Source organism: Sceloporus undulatus, chromosome 5 (assembly GCF_019175285.1).
Source record: "Sceloporus undulatus isolate JIND9_A2432 ecotype Alabama chromosome 5, SceUnd_v1.1, whole genome shotgun sequence".
NCBI lineage: Eukaryota > Metazoa > Chordata > Lepidosauria > Squamata > Phrynosomatidae > Sceloporus > Sceloporus undulatus.
In genome coordinates this window covers 115,966,590-115,993,846 of record NC_056526.1, presented here as the reverse complement: position 1 = coordinate 115,993,846, position 27,257 = coordinate 115,966,590, and the positions used below count along the sequence as shown (strand labels likewise).

Here is a 27,257-nt window from a genome sequence, read left to right as displayed (position 1 = left end):
ATAATAATAATAATAATAATAATAATAATAATAATAATAATAATAATAATAATAATAATTTTTATTTATATACTGCTTTCCCAAAAGATCAAAGCGGTTTACACAGAATTAAAACCAGTTACAAACACATCATAAAAATAGATAAAAACCAGTAACACAATATACACTATACAAACTAAAACAGTCATTCAATAGGGTGAGGCACAGAGTCGATGGGATCAAAATACACAACTTCATTTTTCAGAGGGGAAGGCTTGACAGAAGAGGAAGGTTTTAAGCCTCTTTTTAAATGTTTCCAGGGGGTGATAAGGCGGAGCTCCTCGGGAAGGCTGTTCCAGATTTGTGGGGCTGCTACTGAGAAGGCCATCTGGGATGTAGTAACATATTTAGAAGGTGGGATTTCCAGCAAGTTCTTCCCGGTTGTTCTGAGTGTGCAGGGCGGATTATATGGGGAGATGTGGTCCCTCAAGTAACTCGGGCCCAAGCCAGATGACATGGAACAGCAAGTTGAAGACCACAGATTAGTATGGGATCTTCAGAAGCAAACAACAAAGTCTGTCTAGTGACTCAAAATAAAAGTGAACAAAGGAATTTTAAAAATAGATGTACACAACATGGTGCCTGTACATTGTACACTGGTTGAAATAAATAAATGAGATGGCACTCAAGGGAGAGCTCAAAGAGAAATGGTCTGATAAACATCCCTACAGCTAAAAGAACTGATGAGTACTGTACTTATGATGTTCACAAAAGGGTGCAAAGCAACTTCCCACAAGCTATGGTTTAGATATCCTCATTTCTCTGGCAAAATTTTTTATTTAAAAACTATACTTACATTAAATACTGTGGAATTCACTTAATGCCAATGGTTAATTTGGCTCATAAATAATCTCTTTCTCTTTTAAAATGATACATAAAACAAGTATGTTATATTTCACCACTAGATGGCAACCTCTAGACCAAAGTTGTTTTTTAAAAGAGACATTTAAAATATGGAAGAAAATTAGTATACATAATTATTTACAAGCTGTTAGACATAAGAATGTCTAACAGCTGTTGGGCAAATAGTTATACATTTTTAATTTTGATCTTAGCAACTAAGCTATTGATGTGAAAAAGAACCAAGTTTCCTTTTTGAATAATTCTGTTATATTTTTATTCCATTCTTCTCCAGTAAGGTCAGGAAAGTATATGTGGCCCTGTTTAATTTCTGAGATGCGTTTAAATAAGAGGAAGTAACAATTCCACCTTCTGAGCTTCATAGCTGAGCAGGGACTGAATACAGGTCCTAGTCAGACATGCCATCCTCTAGAAGAGCACACTACTTTAAACAATGTCATACTCTCCATCTCCAACATTTCACAGATGAAAACTGAAACACATGTGTTCAAGCAACATTAGAGTGCGGTCTATATTGCAAAAATTATTAACGAGGAACAACAGAAAAGTTAGGAAAGGCAATAGCAGATTGCTTTTGCTTGAGCCTACGGGAAATGGCAAGATTCCTCCCTTCTTTTCTCTTTCCTGCTGAGTTAATGGCATGCAAACTACTTTCAAACTTTGAATTTAGTTTTCAACAACTGAAGTAAGCTGAGGTGGTAACTACCTTAATTGAGTCTGTCCATATGTAATGCGGCATTCCTTTTTCCCATTATACCTGAGGTCATTTTCCCATTGCTTTCTACCTTGCTAAGCATCATTGTCTTTTCTAGTAACTCATGTCTTTTCATATGTGCAAGATACAAGTTTCAATTTAGTTGCTGTCTTCCAGGGAGAGCTGAGGCCAGATTTGCTCTAGCACCCATTTATTTATCTTTTCAGCAGTCCAAGGATTTACAGAACTCTCCTCCAGCATACAGTCAGACCTCCTTATCCACAGATTCAACCATCCATGGCTTGAAAAATTTTCACACACACACACACACACACATATATTCCAAAAAGCCAATCTTGATTTTCCCATTTCATAAAAGGGACACCATTTTACTGCATCAATCCATTTAATGAAACCGGAGCATCCATGAGGGGTTTGGGAACCAAACCCCAGTGGATACCAAGGGCCCGCTGTATGTCTAAGTGTGCATATTAACAATCAGAATATTAATGACATTGTTGGGGTCTCTGCTTTATAATACTAGCTATACCTAGTGAGTTAAGTAGAGCCAACCAATTGCCGTTTGGGCTGAAGATGCTACCAGAGATTCTAGGAGCAGCACTGAATCTAGAAAACTCTGCATGGTATGAATCCTTTAAGGAATATGTCACTCTGTCCAGAACAGAGGGAGTTACTGAGTCCTGCATCATCAGCTCTCATACCCTCCAACTGTCCTGATTTGGCAAAGAGAGTACCAAATAATCCTCTGTCAATCCATTTTTTCAGATACCTTTTAAAATATTCCAGTTTCTCTCTTTGTCCTCCATTTGCTTCAACTGCTGCAAACTGAGTTCAAGGTATAAATGTAGTTTGTACTCAACTCAGTGGAGGGAGAGAAGAGGAAGGGTTGGAATCCTGCTCTTCCCAATAGGTTCAGGCAAAAGCAAATGGCTGCAGCCTATTTCCCCTCATTTCTGCCATCTTGATCACATTCTGATGTCACTTGGTTACATGTGTGTAGTTTTCATCTATGAAATGGTGGATCATATGAGTTTTCTCTCACACAGAGTTTAATATTACTTATGCTTGTTAAAAGTATTGTGACACAGACTGTTTCAACATTGACGCTTCCGAATATACAGTACAAAGTTAAATTTTCTGTGATGGTAATACATAGATAAATTTGTCTTTTCAGGGGGAAACATACAGGAACTCTTGTTAGCTAAAGAGATATTAGGCTGAAAAATAACCTGAGGAATTAAATAGACTTCTCCTATCTGCTCTCCTTCTATTTATGCTCACAACCTGTACAACTTGCTTTTGATTTTAAAAAAACTAGCATAAATGTTTCTAGGAATTCTTTGTAAGTTCTGACATGTCTCTAAAATATTGTCGGCCCCCCAATACTATGCTACATTTGTGTAAATTGTAAAAGAAATACCTTCCATCATTTCCAAATTCTTCTCTGGTATACAGGAAGCCCTGGTTTATCAGAAGGGTCAGGGACTGCAACACTGTCAGAAACTGGAATTGTTTGAAAAGCAGAACCCTTGTAGGGAACAAGAGGGGATTGCAGTGGCTTGCTTGGGACTGCCGGTGTGTGCAGCTTGCAAAGTCTCTCATTCTACCCTCAACTTTCTTTATCAAAAGTTAATGTATGTGTGGTCGATGCCAAACAAGCCTCCATAAGCAAGAAGAACTAACTAAACACTAGATCCCTCATTGGATTAATGGAATTTGTCTGTTCTTAATTTGCAAGCACTGAAAGAGTGAGCTGTCAGATAATGAGTCATCAAAAGGCGACTTGTACTACATAATAGGGCCACGGAGAAATGAAAGCCTGCACAGAACGGTATTAATTGCTTATCAGAGTCCCTGGACCATGAGAATACTTGCAAATCTTTCTCTATTTTCTCTGTATGCTTTTAAAGGAAAGCTACCTGTTGCTTAAAACCTTATCTGAGATGCCAATTAACAGATCTAAAAGGGGGAAAATACATCCACAAAATAGAGACTGTTCTATACACTTCTCAGTATGGATGCCTTTGTTACTATTCCTTTAGCAACCACTGTAATTCAGTCTGCACATTGAAAACGAACAATTTCAAAATCCAAAACATGATTGGAAAATTGTTAGAAATGAGCTACTCTTCAGCTCTTGTGAGTGTATTGGCATAAGTAGCAATTAAGAGCAAGGCTTTGGCCTACATATTACAAAAATTGCCAGAAACTGACAAAAACAATTTCTGCATTTTCCCGCAAAGTCTGAAAGTATGGGAAAAATTTGTGATGTCACACAAACATCTCTGTGCTAACCTTTAGTGCCTTCTCCACTTCCTTCCCAACTTCTCTTCCATCTCCTTCCTCTCTCTTTGCCTTTTTATTCGTCTTTTTCTTCCCCAGCTTTGTATCTCCTTTACCTACTCTCCACCATCTCTTCCCTTGAACTCCCCACAATTCATGTACTGCTGCTTTTGGAGCTTCATTGTTGCAAGCACAAGAAACAATGCCATTCTAAATCTATGCACCTTTTAAGAACTGACCCCTATCTTTTAAAATTAACTACTCCATGTAGAGTTACAATAGTTGAAGCTTGTTATTCCTGGTAAGGCTTACAGAAAATATTACCACCACCACCCCCTCCCAGTGCAGGAATTTACGTTGACTTACCATTCACAGTTATTGATTCAGTGGGTTTACTTTTGTTTGTGCAAATAATTGGATTTAAGCTAATGGATCCCTCTGGTTAAGTACAATTTATTTTGATTGTCAGTGGCTCCAAAGTAGCAGTCAGGAAAGGGGTTTTCTTTAGCTTTATTATCTATGATTCTACCATCTTGGAAGATGCTGCAAGGGCTAACCTCCTGCCATGCAGGAATATACAATTACAGCACTCCTGAAAGATGCCTACCTGCCCATTCAACCTTTGCTTAAAGATCTCCAAAGAAGGTTTTTGTCCTCACAGTCCTCTGAGGCTGTCTTTTGTACTGTTGAACAGTTCTTATAGTCAAGACGTTCTCCCTAATGTTTAGATGGAAAACCTTTTCTTGCAATTTGGTTTGTGTTATATTTTCTGGAGCAACAGAAATCAAGATGGCTCCATGTCATCACTTCAGATATTTAAAGATGACAGTCATGTCATTTCTCAGGCATCTTCAAGCTAAACATTCAAGTCCCCCTAAGTCATTCCTCATAAGCCTTAGTTTCCAAACCTTGCACAGCAGATGCTCTGTGACTGAGCTGTTTTCACTACTAACTTCTGTTTATTTATTCCAGAAACACTTTTGCACTAATCTGGCATAGCACAATGGCTGAGAAAGTGAGATGTTCCAGTGTCAACAGAGCAAAAGGGCCCCAGTATGTACCAAAAAAATATATGCAAAAGGCATATAGAAATCAAACTTTTCCATCATATATTCATGATTCTAATCTGATGAAATAACTAGATGGCTTTCCACAGCTGCTGACCTGTAATATGTAATACGGACCAGATGATGATAGTGATAACAACAAAAATATCTAGTATGTGATAATAGGTTATATAAAATAATAAACAACATTTTCAGAATCAAGATCAGAACACAAAAATGTAAGAATTTTTAGGAGGTATTTTGTTAATTGTAGGGGCGGGGGGGGGGGGGGGGGAGACCTAACTACACTATAGATTCTAAGTTAATCAGGTAAAGCATTATTTTTATACCCACAACAAAACATGGACCTGCAGATGTTTTCAGGCAATCTTCTAATAGCCTCATACGGGTTTTCTGGAGCTCTGGGCTATCCCATTCTTCTGGTTCTACTCCCCAATACAGATCGATAACCTGGAAAATCCATAAAACAGCATTATTGTTAATGTGCTTTTATAATATAACATACCAATATATAACAATGTAGACAACAGCTTAGCAATCTTGGCTAGAATGTTGTTGGAGTGCTCAGTGGCATCACTAAGTATAGTATGGTATCACCTGGTGTGGGAAGAGTGTGCCTGCGCACCTCTGCTCCCCTAGTTCCCAGGCTTTCTCCCTGTCTGGGGATGAAGCAGCCAGCAAGGAGGTGTGTGACCCTCTCTTGCTCGTTTCTTCTTAGGCATTCTCCTTGGAGAAAAAGCCCAGGACAGCAAGCAAGGGTGCGCACCCCCTCCTGTCTCTGTTCCTGGGCTTTCTCCCTGGAGGAGAAGCCCAGGCATGAAACAGCTAGCAAGGGAGATGCACACATCCCTCTTCCACCAATGGCAGAGGATGTCCCAACTGGATATCACCTCTTCTGGGTGTTACCCAGTATAGTTCCCCATGCCCATAGCCCCCCAGTGATGCCACTAGGAGTGCTACATAAGTATGAAAATAGTTGTGTAAGTAGTTCCATTTTCTCAAGAGGTTGTATAATCATGGCCACTAGGACAGTCCATCACTATACGCTGCCCCTTTCTCCCACTTTTTCTTGGTGGGTGAGAAACAAATAAACTCTTGTGCAATGAGGAAACTGAAGACCATGGTCCTTGTTCCACAACTGGTTGTGCAGCGGAGGGATTCAACATTCTCCCATCCATTCATCTATTTATATTGCACTCTTTTCCCAGACTATAAAATAAAATAAAAAAACTTTTATTTTTATCCCGCTTTTCTGTGACGAGACAATCAGAGCGGCTCACAACACGTTAAAATACCAAATTCAATATTATATCTCAACTCTCCCCCCTTAAAACAGGATAAAACATGATACAATTAACATTGGAGATTAAAATATCTGTTAATATTAATACATTAAGACAATAAAAATATAACAAGGACAGAGTGGTGGGCTAATACATGATGTGAGGGGCGATCATTCTGTGGGTGGACACTTTTATTCAGGAAAGGTCTGCTGGAAGAGATCCGTATTGACAGCTTTTTAAAAGCTGTCTAAGCTGGCAATTTGATGGATCTTGTCTAGTAGGCCGTTCCATTGTCTGGGAACAATTGCAGAGAAGGCCCTCTGGGAGGTAGCAGTTAGTCTGGTTTTTAAAGGCTGCAATAGATTCCTCCCAGAGGACCTGAGTGTGCGGGGTGGATTATATGGGAGTAGGCGATCCCTCAAATAGGTTGGACCCAAGCCATGTAGGGCTTTAAAGGTTATAACCAACACCTTGTACTGTGCCCGGAAACTAATAGGCAGCCAGAGAAGAGATTTTAGAACAGGTGTTATTCAGTCACTCCTAGTTTTTCTGGTGACCAGCGTGGCTGCGATATTTTGCACTAGCTGAAGTTTCCAGACTAGGCACAAGGGTAGTCCCATGTAGAGCGCATTACAGAATTCAAGTCGTGAAGTTACCAGTGCATGTACTAGTTTCTAGGTCCTTTACTTCCAGGAAAGGGCACAGCTGGCATATCTCATAGCAGCCCACAGTAACAATTATTATGTAATTAGGTATTAGGTTTAAGTATTAGATGACATATGCACTATAAATCTGTTGTAGGTACACAAGTCGGAGATCTTACACTAGTGGAATCAACATTTTTCAATCGACAAAGTCTGAGCATGATTTGTGTAGTAAGTGTGGAACAGTCCTTATGTTAATATCAATATTATTCCTGTTAATATGTGCGTCTTTTGGGGTTATGTGTCTGTGGACATTTGTTTCTTCTCAACAGAAACAGACAATCACGACTAAGTAGTGATCTTGAATATGGAACAGTTACCTTGATTTACTCATCTATAACCATTTTATATTAATGATTACTATCACAGTTGTGACACTATTGCCATGATCATAACTCCCCCAAACCAACTTTACTGGTCATCAGCTGCATAGGAAGAAGGAGGTCCATTCTACCAAAGCATGGGTGAATGATGCTTCCATCAGGTTTAAGGGGGTCTGGGCCAGGAGAGGTTATGTAATTAAGTACATTTAACTAAGTATCTGATGTTGGATTCCAACCAATATTGTTTAGTACTTTCTGCTCTTCACTTTATGGGAGGAATAATGGAAATGGGGGTGGCAACAGGGAACAAGCACATGGTGGGTGGGGAATGCCAGCCTCTCCCTGAATTGTAGCAATCCAGATTTATTCCCTGTACACAATCCAAGTTGCCACTGAATCTTCCAACTCTGATTGATAACAATGAGGGCAATCATCTTTTAAATATTCTTATTCCACTTCTCTTGTGGAGGAAACAGTTCTTTTCTACATTTTCCATTCTCCATACATAAAAAGAGTCTGTTCTGTGCTATACTCAAGTAGGCATATCATGGGGATGAAGCCTATATGGGTCAAATGTTTGATTGGTCTAAGGGTAAAGCCATGAATTTGAGGAAAGGGCCCATTTACATGTAAAGTTTGGAACTTTTTGGCAGATCCAGGAGCAACAACGCATCTTCATATCTGTCCAGCTGTCCAATGGTACTGCTAAAGAAAGTGCCTAATAGGTGAAAATGGCCATGCCCCCTTGCTTTTCCAGCATCTGACCTCTAAGTAAAAAATGGGGTGAGGGGGAATGAAAGACCTAGCTGAAAATTGTTACTATTTCTTCCAGAATATTCAAGCTAGTATAGCAGGCTCATATACTCTGAATACAACTCGTATTCTTGCTCCTTAATATGTTGTGTTTTTAGAAGCAATAGTGCCGATGAATCTAAAATGACAGATGGCTTGCTTTTGAGAGTTTCTTTTGTGCCTACAGTTCCAATCTGAATAATGTTAATAAGATGCAAGGTAGTGTGTGTGGGGAAAAGCTGCTATATTTATTTAAAGAGATTAAGTGATACAATGTGGTTTCACTTCATATTTTAACTCAAATGGATAGGTGATATATTACTGCAAGGCATTACTGCAAGTTATAAGACTGAGTGAAGTAATTTTGGTTACTATATTTGGGATGGTACCAGATCATGTTCCTCCACACCTCGCACTTGCAAATTCTTGTAGTTAATCTATACATTAGGGCCCCAGAATGGGATCAGCCGAAAAGTCATTGTAACATGAAATGAGATGTACAGTAAGTGCATGGGGAGAGAGATAGTATCGAGGGGCAGCATGAATAAAGTAGATACATATATGGAAATATGAAGTAAAGTATACATTGTGCAGAATGCTGTGGGAAGAGATATGGTAGCTGATATAGCCATTTTATTATTTATTTGGTGACAACAATGTCCTGTGAGAAAAGAAGCGCAGTACCACATAAATGCTTCAGTCAGTTCTGTGTTTCAAGTGCCTTTGGTAAACCTCTCCTCTGTCATTCATGCTACTTTATCTATATACACTTCAGAAGGCAGCCCCACTGCACACAGAATATAGTATAACTCAGTTTCCTGCCACAGTGCAGCACCACCAGTGTATAAACTCACACAGGGAGACCATAACTCTGACAATGTGACATGCAGCATGGGTCTGGGCTGTGTCTTTCTGGACTGATACTATCAATATTATCAGCAGCCATGGGGGCACCTCAGTGATGGAAATAGGGGGAAAAGGCACCCTGAACAAGATGGAACTTGAGCAAATGGCTGATGATACTCTGATTAGAAACCTAGCAGGCACTTTGCCTTCAAATTTTAGACATATGCACCCAACCCCAATTTTAGGGTTGTAGAACAGAACACCCCACACAAATACACAAAAGGAAGAGGAGCACTTGCCACAATGTATAACTGCTGTATCCAGGCCAGGACCTGAGATCAGGCATATCTACTAGGGGCTACATTAACCCCCAGGGGATCATAGTTACACCCCCACTACACCTGCTTCTAAACAACAACAACAGCAACAACAACCACAACAACAACAACCACAACAACAATAACAACAACACATAATTTTTGTCCCCCAAACACCTTTTAGGAGGCATGGGGGCATTTTCACCAAGTCCTTTGGACTTTCTGTGTCATTGTAGGCCCAGGAGAGGCATATTTGAACAACAGACAAGACAGAGGTGCTCACTGTCAAGGGTCCTAATTTGGGTTTGGAGTTGTGTCAACCAGACCTGGATGGAGTTACATGACCCCTGAAAGACTGTGTTCCCAGTCTGGGAATGATCCTGAATCTGTCTTTCCAAATGTCAGCTCAGACAGATGCAACAGTCAGGAGTGCTTATTATCAGCTTTGCCTGATACGCCAGCTGCACCTCTTCCTAGACTTAGAAGACTTAAAAATGGTATTGCATGCACTGGTAACCTCAAGCCTAGAACCTTGTAGTGCATTCTGTGCTACCTATATACCAAGTTTGCAAACTTCAGTCATCACACCCTATCACACCAATATTAAAATCACTCCATTGGCTGCCAGTTAGTTTCCAGGCAAAATGCATATTGGTTATTACCTTTAAACCCCTACATGGTTTGGGTCCAGTTACTCCCTGATTGCCTCCTATATAATCTGCCTCATACATTCAGGTCCTCTGGGGCACATTTTTACTTCAAGAGCTAGGCTGGCAACTGTCTCCCAGAGGACATTTTCATCAGCTGCCCCTAGCTTGTGGAATGACCTGCTTGGAGAGATTTGACAGCTAAGAACACTATCTGAATTTAAAACAGCATTAAAGACCTATCTCTGGTGGCAGGCCTACTCAGTCAATTTTAAACTCTGGGTTTTAATTTAAATTAGTATGTTTTTAATTTTATGCTACATTGTCATAATTATTATTGGGAACAGGGAATGGCTATTTGTAGGAGTGTTACCTCTGCAAATAGTATCTACTGGGACAGTCAGTATTTATAACTTCTGTTTGGAAATCAATATGATGTTTCACACTAGTATTGAGCACTGCTCTAGTTTCTGAAGGGCTAGTGTGGTGTAATGGTTTGGGCATTGGATTAGGACAATGAGTGACTGGGCTCAGGCATGGAAACACACCGAATGACTGTGGGCAAATCACACTCTCTCAGCTTCAGAGGACAGCAATGGCAAACCCCCACTGAAGAAACTTGCCAAGAAAACCTACGATAAAAAACCTATGACTGCCAAAAGGTCATCATAAGTCAGAAATGACTTGAAGGTAAACAACAACAACAACAATCTTCTGAGTCCAGAAATGCAAGAATGTCTGAGAGCCTGCAGAGATGGGTGGTGCATTCAAACTTTATAAGATTGCCAGAACAGTAAAGCAAACAACATATGTCTCTGTGTTGTTTGTATTTTACATTTCCATTTATAGGAGAAACCCTTAATCTTAATATTAAATTTAAGAAATGAACAATAACTCTCTTTGGACATTTATTTAACATCAGCCATTCAATGACCTTTAAAAACCAACTTGCAAAAGAAAAGCATGGCCTTCAGCAGAAGTTGGCATACTGCTGTCCCAGTTCTGGTTTTCATGTGCCAAGTATAATCACATCATTACAATTCAATATTTTTGGACACTGGACTGAAATAATTTGATGCCTGATTTGTTATGCACACATACTATTGTATAAAACAAGACACTTTAGTCTCACTTGATTTTTTACTGCTATTTGTTAAAAGTCATGCAAAGCTGATTTTTTTGTGTCAGTGCTACAATGCAGAAGCCAATAGAAGCAGAGAAGCATTTGATTCAAGATAATCCATCCCTTAGGGATGATGATCTGAATGTTTTATGTCCTCAAACCAATGACAGGATAGAAGCTGTTTTCAAGCATACAGAGACACCAGACAGGCAATAAAATAGTCAAAGGTATTGTAGCACAAATTGCAAGCAAACATGGCCCCCCAAAGAGATAAAATATATAGATGTTTTATGCCAGTGCTGGAAGGGATGAAGCCAACACATGTGTAATTTAGAGTGCCCTGTGTAAGATTATAGCATAGATGTTGTGGGAATATCATGAAGCTGGTAGAATGGTGATAATTAATGGAATACAGTTGTCGCTAGACATAAAATCTACTGAGCAGGCTGCATTGCCAATCCCATTGCTCTGTATGTTAAAGAGGACACTGAGTGTAATAAATGAGAAGATTTAGAAGGAACACATTCATTCATTAATTATTGTGATTAGAAATGTCAGGACAGAAAATAATATAGTACAGGGGACAAAGTATTTTCTTCCTCTGAGAGTGATCTTGAGGATGAGAAAGAAATCAAGGGAGCAAGCAGAAGAGAAAGAGCGATGTTAATGCATGGTTCCAAATACTGTTAAACAAACTGGGTAAAAGTACATTCATATTATGACAGGGGCAAAAAAAATCTACATATAATACATAATTGTGTCTTGGAACAGATAGTCATTAAGTCAACAGAAGGGAGGAAAACCCCAGGCAATCCACTAATCCAATTGACATTATTGCTGCATCAATCATCTGTCCTGCCTGTGGCTACAGTGAGGAACCCCAACCCCTTTTCCAAGTACTGAGCTGGGGAATGTCCCTGACCTCATGCTGCACTTTGGCTGATTGCCTCTGAAGCACACTGGCAGTACAAAGATCTTCTCTTCCATTTCTGAGCTTGGAGTTGGTGAGAAGAATAGATGAGAAATAGCTGTATTATTGTGATATGCTTTAAACTCACTCTGGGCAACAACCTTCAGAACTCTACCTGATGTGAGAGGCAAGAACTGATCTGGTCCTCTGAGCTAGCCAACAGCCAGCCAAAATATGTGATGTCTAGGATCAGGTTGTAGATATAATTGTGGCCAAAGTGGGGATACAAATCAAATTAAGAATATGAGAACAGATGTGCTGGATCTGACCAAAAGCCTATATAGTCCAGCATTTCATTACCCAACGGCCAACTTCTATGGAGGTTCACAAACAGGGGCCTGTTCACACTACAGAATTACAGTGCGATTTTTCCACTTTAACTGCCATGGTCCCATCCTATGGAATCTTGAGACTGGTGGTCTGGTGAGGCAATAGAGAGCTCTGCTTGAGAATGCTAAATGCCCCTCCCTAAAGTGCAAATCCCAGGATTCCACAGGACAGAACCATGGCAGATAAAGTGGAATAATTGCACTATAGTTCTTTAGTGTGAATAGGCCACAGGATATAAAAGCTCTCCTGGTCCTGTTTCTCAAGAACATACTGATACTGGAGATAATATATAATCAAGATGGCACTCTCCATCTGATGTCTCCATGTCATGCAGTTTTATATACCTTTGTCATGTTTCTCTTTACTTGACTTTTCCCCCCCTAAACTTCATCATAGAATCATAGAATCATAGAGTTGGAAGAGACCACTAGGGCCATCCAGTCCAACCCCCTGTCATGCAGGAAATCTATATCAAAGCATCCCTGACAGATGACCATCCAGCCTCTGTTTAAAGACCTCCAAGGAAGGAGACTCTATCACCCTCCGAGGGAGTGCATTCCACTGTCGAACAGCCCTTACTGTCAGGAAGTTCCTCCTAATGTTCAGGTGGAATCTCTTTTCCTGTAGCTTGCATCCATTGTTCCGGGTCCTGTTCTCTGGAGCAGCAGAAAACAAGCTTGCTCCCTCCTCAATATGACATCCTTTCAAATATTTAAACAAGGCTATCATATCACCTCTTAACCTTCTTTTCTCCAGGCTAAACATCCCCAGCTCCCTAAGTCGTTCCTCAAAGGGCATGGTTTCCAGACCCTTCACCATTTTTGTCGCCCTCCTTTGGACACGCTCCAGTTTCTCAATGTCCTTTCTGAATTGTGGTGCCCAGAACTGGACACAATATTCTAGGTGGGGCCTGACCAAAGCAGAATACAGTGGCACTATTACTTCTCTTGATCTAGACACTATACTTCTATTGATGCAGCCTAAAATAGCATTGGCCTTTTTAGCTGCCGCATCACATTGTTCACTCATGTTCAACTTGTGGTCTACTTGAACTCCTAGATCCCTTTCACACGTAGTTTCATTCAGCCAGGTGTCACCCATCCTATATCTGTGCATTTTATTTTTCCGCCCTAAGTGCAATACCTTACATTTCTCCGTGTTGAATTTCATTTTGTTAGCTTTGGCCCAGCTTTCTAGTCTATTCAGGTCATTTTGAATCTTGATCCTGTCCTCTGGGGTATTAGCTATTCCCCCTAATTTGGTGTCATCTGCAAATTTGATAAGTATGCTCCCAATTCTGTCATCCAGGTCATTGATAAAGATGTTGAATAGCACTGGGCCCAGGACAGAGCCCTGTGGGACCCCACTGGTCACTTCTCTCCAGGATGAAAAGGAGCCATTGTTGAGCACCCTTTGGGTTCGGCCGGTCAACCAATTACAGATCCATGTAACAGTTCCTTTGTCTAGCCCACATTTTACCAGCTTGTTTGCAAGTATGTCATGGGAAACCTTGTCAAAGGCCTTACTGAAATCAAGATATACTATATCCACAGCATTCCCTTCATCTACCAAGCTGGTAATTTTATCAAAGAAAGAGATTAGGTTTGTCTGGCATGACTTGTTTCTCTGAAACCCATGTTGACTTTTTGTGATGATGGCATTGCCTTCTAGATGTTCACAGACTCTCTGTTTAATGATCTGCTCCAGAATCTTTCCTAGTACTGATGTCAGACTAACTGGACGATAATTGTTGGGATCCTCTTTTTTCCCCTTTTTGAAGATGGGGACAACGTTTGCCCTCCGCCAGTCTGCTGGGATCTCTCCTGTTTTCCAGGAGTTTTCAAAGATTATTGCCAATGGCTCCGATATTACATTTGCCAGTTCTTTTAATACCCTTGGATGGAGTTCATCTGGTCCCGGAGACTTAAATTCATTTAGATTAATAAGGTGTTCCTCTACTATCTCTTTACTTATTCTGTGCTGAAATTCCCCTATTCTGTCCTCTGCTCTATTATCCTCAGGTTGAGCACCCTTTTCTTTTTCTGAGAAGACTGAGGCAAAGAAGGTGTTGAGTAATTCTGCCTTTTCTCTGTCTTCTGTTACCATTTTGCCATCTTCTCCACGAAGTGAACCTACCGTTTCCTTCTTCTTCCGTTTGCTGCGGACATATCCAAAAAACCCCTTTTTGTTGTTCTTAACCTCTCTAGCAAGCCTGAGTTCATTCTGTGCTTTAGCTTTTCTGACTTTACCCCTACAAATGCCTGCTATTTCTTTGAATTTCTTTTTTGTGATTTCCCCCTTTTTCCATTTCTTATACATGTTCCGTTTCAAACTTAGCTCGGTTGAAAGTTCCTTAGTCATCCATCCTGGTTTCTTGAGACACCTCCCGTTTTTCTTTCTCACTGGAACTGTTTGAAATTGTGCCTTCAGTATCTCCCTTTTGAGAAAGTCCCATCCATCCTGAACTCCTTTATCTTTTAGTATTTCTGACCATGGAATTGCCCTCAATACTTCTCTAAGTTTACTGAAATCCGCTCTCCTAAAGTCTAGGATGCGTGTCTGACTATGCCTGGCTTCTCCTTTCCACTGTATTACAAACTCCAGGAGAACATGGTCACTTCCACCTAAGGATCCCACCACTTGCACCCCATTAACCAAGTCATCCTTGTTGGTTAGGATCAGATCTAAAATAGCTGACCCCCTTGTTGCCTCTTCCACCTTTTGGACCATGAAATTGTCTTCCAGGCAAGTGAGGAATTTGCTAGGCCTTGAGGATTTTGCTGAGTTTGACTTCCAGCAAATATCAGGATAGTTGAAGTCGCCCATCACTACTACATCTCTCTTTTCTGACGGTGTGGTCATCTGTTCTAGAAAGATATCATCCAATTCCTCCGTCTGACTTGGGGGTCTGTAGTAGATTCCCACCGTAACATCCTTGTTGTTTCCCTCCCCTTTGATTCTTATCCAGATGCTCTCCACCTGGCTTCCATGATTGGTGTCCTGGATCTCTTCACTGGTGTAAATATCTCTGACATATAGTGCTATTCCTCCTCCTTTCTTATTTGGCCTATTTCTCTTAATAAGGTTATACCCCTCTATTTCCACATTCCAATCATGAGACTCATCCCACCCGTTTTCAGTGATGCCTATTATATCATATTTGCTTTGTTGTACTAGGAGTTCGAGTTCATCTTGCTTATTTCCCATGCTCTGTGCATTAGTGTAGAGACATCGCAGACCATGGTTCCCTTTTACTTGCTGCCTGTGCAAGTTTTTTTGCCTCCCACTGTTGGGTCCTTGCACTGTTTGCCTTGTCTCCTCTATGTCAGTTTGACTATTTTCGCCATCCCTTTCGCCTTCCTTAATATTGTCTCCCTTCCCCTCGGAACTCAGTTTAAAGCTCTCCTGATCAAGTTCTTGAGACTGTTGGCAAAAACATTTCTTCCAACTGGCGTGAGATGCAACCCGTCTGTTGCAAGAAGTCCCTCCTTCATCCCCTTCATTATTTTAAGAATTGTTTTCTGCATCTTCACAACGTTCCTTTTGAGGTGCAGTGACCAGTATTTTGCTAACATTGCAAGGATAGTCCTGCCAAAGAGTTATATAAAGACCTCACATATTCAACATGCATTTGAGTGCAGAATGGCACTAGGAAATAGAATTTGGATATATTTAATTTTAAAAATATGGTATCTTGAGATTGAGGAGATTATTTAAAAACAAACTGAACAGCAGTGGCATCCCTGTGTTTGGTATTAGCTGGTACCGGGCGGGGGGGGGGGGGGCAGCAGGAGTGCTGGAATATGACTCTTGAGACCAGGGTTCAAATCCTTGTTTGGCCATGGAAGCCCAGTGCATGACCTTGGGTAAGTCACATTCTCTCAGCCTCAGAGGAAGGCAAGGAAACTCTCCTCTGAACAAATTCTATCCAGAAAGCCCTGAGATAGGTTTATCTTAGAATCACCGTAAGTCAGAAATTACTTGAAGGCACACAACAACAACAACAACAACAACAACAACAACAACATGAATGCCAAGATCTGGTCCCTTCTGTCCCATGAGTCCAATGGTAAAAATAGAGAAGTGTAGAAATCAAAGCATGTCTCTGACTTTTTGTAATGCTCATTCTAGCTTGTCTGGAAAGCACCTGGAAAAATGAAACGAACCTATCAACTATGAGCAATAAATAGCTTTTTTGAAATCACCAAACATTGAGAAAATATAACAGATTCTTCATTCTAGAAAGAATTCTGCTCCAAGTGTCAGTTACTTGGTATTTTTAGAAGCGAAAGAGAACAATCTGGCTTCAAGCCAGAGACTAGAAGACCAACAGCTTGTTTCACCTTGCATTACCAGTGTAAGCTGTGCTCTGTGTTTAAATGCCTGTTAATAAGTCACCTCTTTGTTCTGGCATTCTCCAACTGATATCCTTCTCTACCATTTCCCTTCACTTCCCTTGTGTCTCCAGTCTCTTACTTAGACAGTAAGCCCAAGGGCAAAGCCTGCATCTTTATCTTGTTTTATGTACAGTGTCTTAGATACTGCTGACATTATTCCAACAGCAACAGATTGGCATATAAAACACACAGACAGTCCAGGGAAACCACATACTATTTGACTTCTCTTTGTACAATTTTGCATTTCTTGTTTTTGAAACTATTCATGCAGTAACGGGAAAGAAATATCTGACTGGTCACATTCATGACCTAATTTTAGAAAATGTAAACAAAATGGCTAGTTGTTGCATGTGCCTTGTCAGCTGCCCTGAGGAGGCTTTCCTGAATATTCAAGCTTATGTCAATGCTCAGGCTTTGTTCAAAACCACAGTCAAGCCTCTACTTTTTATTTGTGAATCTAGGCAGGGCAATCTTCTAAGTTTTCCTTGTCATTTAAGATGGCCAAAAGGTTGGGTTCCATGCTTATACTGTAGTAGTGAACAATGAGAAATTCACATTTTACTTTTGTTGATGTTGTTGTGTGCCTTCATTTCTGACTTATGGTGGCCTTGTGTTATTTTGAGACGGCGTAAGGGCTATTCAATAAACATTGATTGATTGATTCTGGTGGCCCTAAAGTGCCCCTAACATGGGGCTTTCTTGGCATGTTTCTTCAGAAGTGGTTTGCCATTGCCATCCTCTGAGAGAGTGACTTGACCAGTGGGTTTCCATGCCTGAATAGGGATTTGAACTCTGTTCTTCAGAGCTGTAGTCCAACACTTAAACAACTACACTACATTGGCTCTCATTTTACTTTAGGGAGATATAATAAAGTCCTAATATTTCTTTTTCACAGTAAAGCACACTTGGAAGGGGCAGTGTGTATTGGAAAACTGACAGACGGGAAAATGTTCTTAATCCTTCCCTTACCAATAGCTCTTAGTGAAAATTGACCATTCGTGACGCTTTTAATCCCTAACCAGTGTGTGTTTGGATCAGTATGTTCCTTATAAACCTTTGGTTTTGAGCCCTACAGGAACAAAAACATTTGGGGAAGGTATTTCAGTAGAAGAACAACTGATGAGGGAAGGATTCAGCAATAGGTTCCTTGTTGTCGTTATCAGGTCTGCTTTTGTCTACTTTGACTTATGACTAGAGATGTAAAATTTCTGGAAATGTTAAAGCAATGGGGGGAAAAAAACCTGATTTTTTTTCTAGGTTTTTCCCTCCAGAAATGGAAATGGAATTTTTTTTGAAAAAATTGAAAAAAAAATGCAACATTAGCTCTTTTTGCAGATGGAAAGTCATTCTCTCACTTTAGGAACTAAAATATGACTATATGCAGTTTTATCTGGCATAAAATTATCACACCTGGTATATTAAAATACAATGTATTCAAACAATTATTATAAATGGAATTTACTTTAATTTTTAAATTTGTAACAAATGCAGTAATATATGAACACCTTGTCTTAAAGATTTTATTCATCATGCTAAAATAAAACATTCCATACTCAATTCTCTTCCTTTTTTCAATGTTTTCCATTTTTTTTGGAAATCAAAAACAAAAAAGGCTTCAGGAAAAAAATGGGGGGAAATGTTGCTAGTCAAGATTTTTCCCCCCCCCCCCCCCCCGGCCAGGACTTCACATTTCTACTCATGATAACCCTATCCAATGATTTTTCCTGACAAGATTTATTCAGAGGAGGTTTGTCATTGTCTTCTTTTCAGGCTGGGAGAGTGTTCACTGTGCAAGTTCACCCAGCAGGTTTCTATGGCTGAGTAGGGAGTCAAACTCTGGTGTCTCACTACTACATTCGAATGACAACACCATGTTGGCTATCTGTGGTGGTCCTATCATTTTAATAAAAAATTCCTTTGGAAGAGAAAAGTGGTCTTAAGGGAATTGCAGAAAAAATTGAATTAAAGAAGCTTCCAGACAGACAGCTCCTAAAGCTAACAATCAAAAGCCATTGTATGGTTCTTCCATCTTCCTCTCCCAGACAGATTTTGTGTATTAAAAAAAGGCAGAAATTGGGTGAAACTACAAGAGTATTATAAATGGAGGATTTTGCCATGTGCCCATCCCTTGACCCACATTCCTTTTTGAGGCAGGGCGACAGCACAATAAAAAAAGGCAAAGTCTCTAAGCATCCTGGTTTACACCTGCAGGAAATCTAGGGCAGCTACTCATGCCTGAGCTGACTTCTTCAGGAAAGGAGTATGAAGAATTAGACAAACAGAGGTGACAAGAGATAACAAACTATTGACATTTTTTAAAAAAAAAAGAATTACCAAAGAGTCTTCCACACTGCACAAATACAGCACCATGATAATACTTATGATGAATTGCCATGGCAGCATCCTATGGAAAACTACAAATCTCAGGATTCCATTGGATGTTGCCGTGGCAATTAAAGTGGAATTATAGCATTATAACTATGTATCTATTATAACTATATAATGTGAATTGTGCTCTGGATGAGCTGTCAAATGGGGAATTGCTGACATTTTCTAAGAAGAGTATGTAAACTGTCTCTGAAACTGACCTCTGTGCCTGAGGAATGGAAAGCAAGGAATGCAGCTCAATGTTATTATACAAAATATTCAGGAAATTACAGGCCTGTTAGCTTAGTGACAGTTAGTTTATTTTATAATGAAATGTCTGATAAAAACATTCTTAAAGATAAATTCATTCTTAAATTATAAAACATATAGATGTTAATGTTGTGGTGAGTAAAGATCAACATAGCTTCTACAAACATAAGTCCTGTCTTTCTGATTGTGCAAAGTACGTGAACAGGAGTAATCTAGTAGTCACTATATAGTGGGACTTTCTAAACCTACTGAAGAGAAACCTTACAAAAGGCTTTTGAATCAATTTAGCATTTAAAAAAAAGTGAAAACGGAGATTTCAAATGGTTCCAAAAAATTGATAAAATGGATTAACTAAGAAATAAGATGGCAACTGCCTTTCAGTATATTCAGTATAAAGTGTTGCAGTGAGGCAAAACATTATTTAAATTCACATTTAGACTGCAATTCTGTTAGGGGCATAAACATGTGTAACTGTCCTTATCCTCTCCTGCCAGTCACATATGGGCTGGTACAGTTTACGTAAGTTTATATAAGAACTTGAAATAATGTGAAAGGGACTTGAGGAAGATTCTCTATGTTGGGATCTCTGGACCTTTAGGTTTTCTCAGAATATCATAAAGCTGTTTTTAGTTCTAGCTGCCCTATCTCAGAAAGGTTTAAAAAACAACAACAACCAGAACTAGTGAAGAAAATGCAGAAAAGATCAACCAAAATAGTCAGAGGCTGGAATAATTAACTTAGGAGCAAAAATTACTAGAACATGGGAGTTTCATAACAGTTACAAGGAAGTACTTCTTTACACATTGCATACTTAAAGTATAGAATTTGCTCTCATCAGATGAGGAACTGACCAATTTGGATGGATTATACAGATTCATGGAGCAGAAGACTATTGATTCCTATTACTCATAACGACTATATACTGTATACTACATACTACCTCTAGAATAAGAGTTTGTATGCTTCTGATATCACTCACTGGGACATAACCTGCTGGCTTCTCTAACATATTTGATTGAACACTGTGGGAAACACGATGCTGAACTAAATATGCTAGGCCAGAAGTAGTAGATACTGCTGGGCTACAGTGCCCATCACCACCAGTCAACAAGACCAATGTTCAGGAATGACAAAAGGTGTGGTACAGCAACATCTGGAAGGTAAGAAATCTCTCCAGTTTACATATTAGGACTATTTTTATTGGTAAGTAGCTGTAGGCTAAATTGAGAACAATGGCACCCATTCCAAGGTGAAAGTCCCATGTGCAAATGGGAGCAAACAACACCCAAGTGATATCATGAACATACCAGAATGCTAGTACTGATACTTGCTTTAGCAATTGAATCAATTTTTAAATTCAGGATGGTTAAAGACGAGCTAGGAAAGCAAGCTGAGGGAATTATCCTGACTCAGAACATTGCTTTCTCTAGGCTAGTAATGTCAAGTCTAACTGGCAGCTGGTCTCCAGGAATTCAGGTAGGAATCTTTTCCCATCGCAACCTGGAGATTCTGGTTATTATCTGGTAGTTTTTCACCAAGTATTAGCCAGGCTTGATCCTGTTTAGCTTTCAAAATTAGATGAGTTCAGGTGCACTGAAAGTGGTGTGGTGGTATATTAAACTAATATTCAAGTTTTTGATGTCCATAGAAATCTGAAGCAAGTGTTGATATCTGGAACACAGTCTGTACATACAGCAACAGGAAGCACATTCTCTTTTCCTATCAAAGCCAAACTATTAATAAACTGTGATACAGTTGGCCCTCTATATCCACAGATTCTTTATCTAAATAATAAATAATAATAAAAGCTTTATTTATATCGCACTTCTCTATTACAAGGACAACTGAAGCAGCTTACAGTTAAAATACTGAACAATACACTATATATAATATTCCAATCTGCCCTCCCCGCTTAAAACAACAATTAAGCACATTGCAGAGAAGGCTAAAGAAGGCTTGTAAAACTACAAATGCCATGATTCCATGGGATAGAGCTGCAGCATTTAAAGTGGTGCCAAACTGCATTGTTTCTACAATGTATATTCAGCCTTTAGTGTTATAACACTATTGTATAAAGAGTGTTTAAAAGGACATATGAGCATTAAAATTTAAATATTTAATGAAGAAAATTCTACCTGAAATTCCATCCCATAGTTTTCCCTGCAGAATTCCCGAAGCTTAGGATACACATGTTCCCGTAATGCACTTCTTTCTGCTACTGTATCTGTATATAAGAGAGAAAAAAAACTTGTTAACAATTCTTGTGTCAACTCTGTATTTAAGCAATGTGGTTTTATGTATGAAGGAAACAATTTTAGAAACTGTGAGCACAAATGTAATGCAGCAATCTGGATTCAATGCTCTAGGGAGTAACTTGTTGAGCTGAAATGCTTATTGTGACATTTACCAATATTAAAGTTAATAGTCCAACCTTGTTCTGTTCTGTATAAGACTGCTACCGCTCTCCTCCTCAATGTTAGTGATTCTTCTGAAACATTACTACCCAAACTGGTGGCCCATGGGCTGGGGTTGGTCCTTAAACTATTAGCTGTTGGGCTATGATGAAAGAAACAACTGTAGGTAATAGACACAAATATGCTGCTGATCTCTGGCATGTTGGGGAAAAAATACCCGTCCACATAAAATAGCTTGAGATTCTAGAAAAAGCTCACTTGAATTATTAAAGGTCACTTGAACTACAAAAAGGCCACTTGGACAATTAAAAGCTAGCAGCAGTCTAACTTCTAAGGGCTCCAGTTATGATATAACATTGAGATAATTCAACATCAAATATTTAAGTCTACTCTTGGAAATGTAATCTATAAGTAGAAACAGAAGGATAAATCCATTCACACTGCTGGGCACAATGGTACTTTCTCCCCCTTAACTTCACTGCAGCACAGAGAGTTTTCTAACTCTTCATAGATAGTTTTGAAGGTGTACATAGAGGGCTGTAATGGAGAAGGGAGATCATCCCCCATTCCACAGGAGTCTGCTGCTCCACCACAGGAAATCTACAACTGGCTCCTCAACCTAATCTTCAAGTACTATTAATGATCATGCATAAATAACATTGAACAAGAATTCAACAATTTAGGGTGTGATTTAAAACATCAGCAAATGGGTAGCATATTATTTTAAAACACTCAAAGTAGCCGAGAAAGAACTGTGATGGGCCCCCATGGGCTTCCCTCATGATACCATTCCACATCATAGCAGAGAAGGCTCTGTACTTTGTGCATTTTCAGTTTTTATTTGTTTCTTCTTGAAATACATGTGTATAATTTTGGTAATCCAGACCTAAACTGTGGGTGGAATGAGCTGGACATTCCATCTCTCTTGTGGTAGATCAAGATAGTAAGAGTTGCAAAGGTAGTAATCTTAGCAACCCACTACTGACTGAGAAATCTATCTTTATTCAATATGACCCCTACCAGAGGAAAAACCTTTCAAGAAACCAGGCAGTGCCATTGATAATGGCAGTAATTGGCAAGTCCCCCTTTGCCCCTTCACAAGTCTTAATTGTCACCTAGATTCTTATTATTGTAATCTCATTTGTCCAAAGACAGCATATATGATCCTGCACTTTTATTCTCATCACAGCCCTATACAACAGGTTCAGCTGACAATGATTCACCCAAGGTCACCATTTACATTCCATGGTTGAGAAATCTGAATGATGAAAGTCAGTCCATAAAAATACAAAATTCTGTTTCCTATGCAGAAAATGTTGTTTTCTGTGCAAAATAACCCTGTGAATTTTGTGCAGAATAAATCTTGGAATAGTCTTTGAAAACTATACAGTTCAAGACTTTCTCAGAGTAATAAGAAAAAGATGCGCAGAAATATTATTTTCTGTGCAGAAAATGCTGTCAGAGAAAATCTGTTTTGTGCACAAGAACAGTTTTTGAGGCCTTGGTACTGAACCTGAATAACCTTTTTGTTCAGTTACATTGGGGAGTGAACAGGTTTATTCAGTACACTTTACCGAGATAGAACACCACTTTCGGTTTAAAGATGGGCACTTCATACAGAAAATATTGTCAAATGGTGTTGCGTGCGGAGAATTCCTGCACACCCATTTACTGGCCTGTTTCTAGTGTTCTTTGTGTCTTCCTAAGTTTCTATGCTTGGAAAGGAAAAAGCACACAATTAAGAAGTAATGAACTAATTAGGATGGATGACAGATAACACAGTTTAATTACACAAAACTCTAACCTGCCTTTTCATGGTAGGAAATCTGTGAGATTAGCCTGCTCGAAAATAAAATGAAAGAAGCTAAACCAGAAGGTTGTTTTTACATAATGGCAGCCTTCTGCAAAGGAAAAGAGAAATTTAAATGTCCTTTTTGCATTGCCAAAATAGAAATGGACCAGAAGTTATTTTTATATCCTGTCAGTTAGGTATTCTGAAATCTGTCCGTTAGTGGGCAGTGAAGTTGGTCCATAAAAATATAGAACGAGCCAGTAATGTTTTTGTTTCTTTGAAGCTTCACTGCTTAAGTGAGGCAGTGACAGATACCATGATGGTCATTCCTGATTCCTTTTATGTCTCAGGTAGGCACATAATTTTGGGTCATGTGCCCATTGCAAGGCTCTCTCACCCCAGCATTGGAAGAACTGCCCCTGAGGAAGGTCTAGTGTGGCTGAAACGCATTGGGCTTTTTAAACACTAATAAACAGTCAACCATCTTTGAGCATATGGAGCTTGTCTCCTATTTGTCTGCAGCCTCTAGAACTGCCAGTTATTCTGGGTCACTCCCTTCATCTAGAGACTTCAGCCATCTATCATAGGAGGGATAGGAAGATGCACAACAAGAAAGTGAAACTTGGTGTAATTCACTGGCCGAATCCCTACAGCTTATACAGGTTCAGGTGGCTTCCACTTCCGAAGGGGAGATTGTTGATTTTCCCTCCACACATTCACAATCTCTGCTGACAGTTCTACAGGCTCCTCCTGCAGCCTCTCTGCTGTGTGAGTTGCTGAAGTGCACTCTCTTCCTCCAACTTCTATAGTCTGATTGATGAATCAGAAGCACTGTTTGGTCTTTAGAAGCTTTTCGGCTTGTGCTTTCCCCCCCCTCACCATCGTATTACACAACTCTGCCATTTGACCACCTCATCTTCTGCTGTATCCTTGATTCATTTGTTCTCTTGAGGCAGCTTTCTGTTGAGAAATCAGGTGAGACATAGATCCAATGACTGTTACTCTTGTAGATATGATTCTGGGGATCATCCGTACTAGACATCTAAATAAGTTCTACAAGATACACCATGCTATTGTTCTCCTTCTCAGCAGACTTAGTATGGTGTCGAAAGTAGACACTACTTTTTCAACACCATTACAATGTTCCTTATCATTGCCTCTCTAATAGTTGGGCCTGACCTTCACCTAAAACCTGTCCTCATATGGCAGCTTCACCTTGCCTTCACATTCAATAATCTTTTCTCTTGCTAATCAATCAGCCTGCAGACATCATTTGTCCACAATCATAGAATCATAGAGTTGGAAGAGACCGCAAGGGTCATCCAGTCCAACCCCTGCCATGCAGGAAATCTCAATCAAAGCATCCCCGACAGATGGCCAACAAGCCTCTGTTTAAAGACCTCTAAGGAAGGTGACTCCACTGCACTCTGAGGGAGTTTGTTCCACTGTCAAACAGCCCTTACTGCCAGGAAGTTCTTCCTAATGTTGAGGTGCAATCTCTTCTCCTGGAGCTTGCATCCATTGTTCCAGGTCCTAGTCTCGGGAGCAGCAGAAAACAAGCGTGCTCCCTCCTCATTATGACATCCCTTCAAATATTTAAACAGGGCTATCTGATCACCTCTTACCTGTCTATTCTCCAGGCTAAACATCCCTCAATGTACTGACTGGTTCTCATGATGTGGCTGAGATATGATAGCCTCAGTTTAGTCATTTTGGCTTAAGTGAGTGTTCAGACTTGATCTGTTCTAGGATCCATTTGTTTTGGCTATCCACAGTATTCTCAGCACTCTTCTCTAGCATCACATCTCAGATGAACAGATTTTCCTTCTATCCACTTTCTTCACTGTCCATCTCTCACAGCCATACATGATGATGGAAAATACATTGACTTGGAAGACCCTAACTTTAGTGTTTAGTGTTTACGTCTTTGCACTTTACGATCTTGTCATGTTCTTTCATAACTACCCTTCCCAGTTCTAGTCTGTTTTTGATTTCTTGACTGCAATCATCATTCTGATCAATGATTGATACAAGATATGGAAAACCTTTATTTCAATTTCTTCATCATCTAGATTAAATTTACACAATTTTTGTGTGATCATTATTTATTTATTATTTTTTTAGTGTACAACACTAAGCCTGCCTTAGCACTTTCTTATTTGACTTCTTTTAGTAACTGTTTCAAGCCTTTGTTGTTTTCTGCAACTACTTTGGTGTTATCTGTTAACAATATCAGCTTGTTGATATTTCTTCTTCCAGTCTTCACTCCTTCTTCATCAAAGTCTAAACATGCTCTGCGTATGATGTTTTCAGCATCCAAGTTCAAGTAGGGTGATAGAATGCAGCCTTGCCTGACCCCTTTGCTGACTGGGAACCATCCTGTTTCTCTCTATTATTTTCTAATGGTAGCCTCCTGTCTTGGATACAGATCATATGATCTGAGGTTAGATCAGAGGCACCAGCTAATCATGGACTTTAACAGCTGACTCCTGCTGAAGATTTGTTGATCTGATTGTTTTGCAGCTTGCTCCTTCTGAGAAAAGATAAATCTCAGCTGAGCATAGAGGGTTCTTTCAAACCAGCCTTCTCAACTTGTGCTAAGTATTTAACACTGTAATCCTAAACAAAGTTATAAAGGACTACCAGCAGTATATCTGTGTAAACATGCAGTTGAATGTGCTGTTAAAAAGGAAGCAAACATACAATTTTGTTTTGTGTAAAGTTCTAAGAAACAGCTTTAAAATACAGGCAACAAAAGAAGAACACATGTTGAAAATACAACATAGTAATTAATTAAGGGGAAGGTAAACTGATTGATTATAGGCTTTAGTATATTATGCTGTATATCTTCTATTGTGTATATCATTGTATGGAGCCAGGAATCTTTGTTAAAGCTATCAGGGTGGGTGCAGTTTCAATGGCACACAACCATTTTCAGCAACCAATTCCCACTAAGCAGCATTTCTTCCCCAGATAAATTACTTTGAATCACTGTGTATACTGCTCATGTTACAAAAAGCCTTTGAGCATCACCAGGGAAAATAAAGCTGTCAGTCTTCCAATGTTATGGCAACATTGTTTCTGCTTATAATATGGCAACAATCACAGTCATTTGCATTTCTACAAAGCCTTTCATCCTACCCTCTCAAACTACTTTCCCAACATGAGAGAAGCTTACATTCATCAGTACTGCTGTCAGAAAGTAGAAAATGCTATCATGGGTGTTGCTTCCTTCCTTGTGTGGATGCTTGAGTGCCAAAGCCAAACTCAATCTAAAGTTATGAAGATCTTTTCTTTTGACCTTTGAGATGACCTGCCAGTGTAGAATATCTCTGACTGGAAGTTACTGAGTAACGGTTCTGGAAGAAAGATCCTTGGAGGAATATTTATTGTCAGCCTCTGGGTTCTTTGTTCTGTTCCTCTTTCCAAATATCTCCAGATTAGTGTTGCCCTCAGAGGAGTGTAACAGCTTGAACAGAAGTAATAAGGATGGTTCTGAAGTTCACCATACACCAGTGAGCTCTTTGTTAACTTGGCAAGAATTAAGTCTGAGCTCCTATTATTTATATGGGATCTCGCCAAACTAAGACTGTTCATACTACCTGGCAATCAGAAGTTACGATGTAACACATCCTAATTCCCATCTGTAATTTGAGATAATGGATTCAAGTTTCTGACAGTAACTTTACTTGGTTTTATTTGCAAACCTTCCTTAAA

At 39.5% G+C, this 27,257-nt stretch overlaps 1 protein-coding gene across 2 annotated transcripts in view; it reads right to left on the bottom strand.

Annotated features, from left to right (window-relative positions):
• NWD2 (NACHT and WD repeat domain containing 2) overlaps window positions 1-27,257 on the bottom strand; it is a 69,418-nt gene that overhangs the window by 14,925 nt on the left and 27,236 nt on the right. Inside the window, exons 2-3 of one of the 2 annotated variants that reach the window (XM_042470370.1) lie at window positions 21,470-21,558; window positions 5,299-5,415 (exon numbers count right to left, since the gene is read on the bottom strand). In XM_042470370.1, coding sequence (XP_042326304.1) covers window positions 5,299-5,415; window positions 21,470-21,558 — 206 coding nt within the window. Of the gene's footprint in view, window positions 1-5,298; window positions 5,416-21,469; window positions 21,559-27,257 lie in introns of those variants that run through there. The other variant, XM_042470371.1, reaches the window with a different exon arrangement.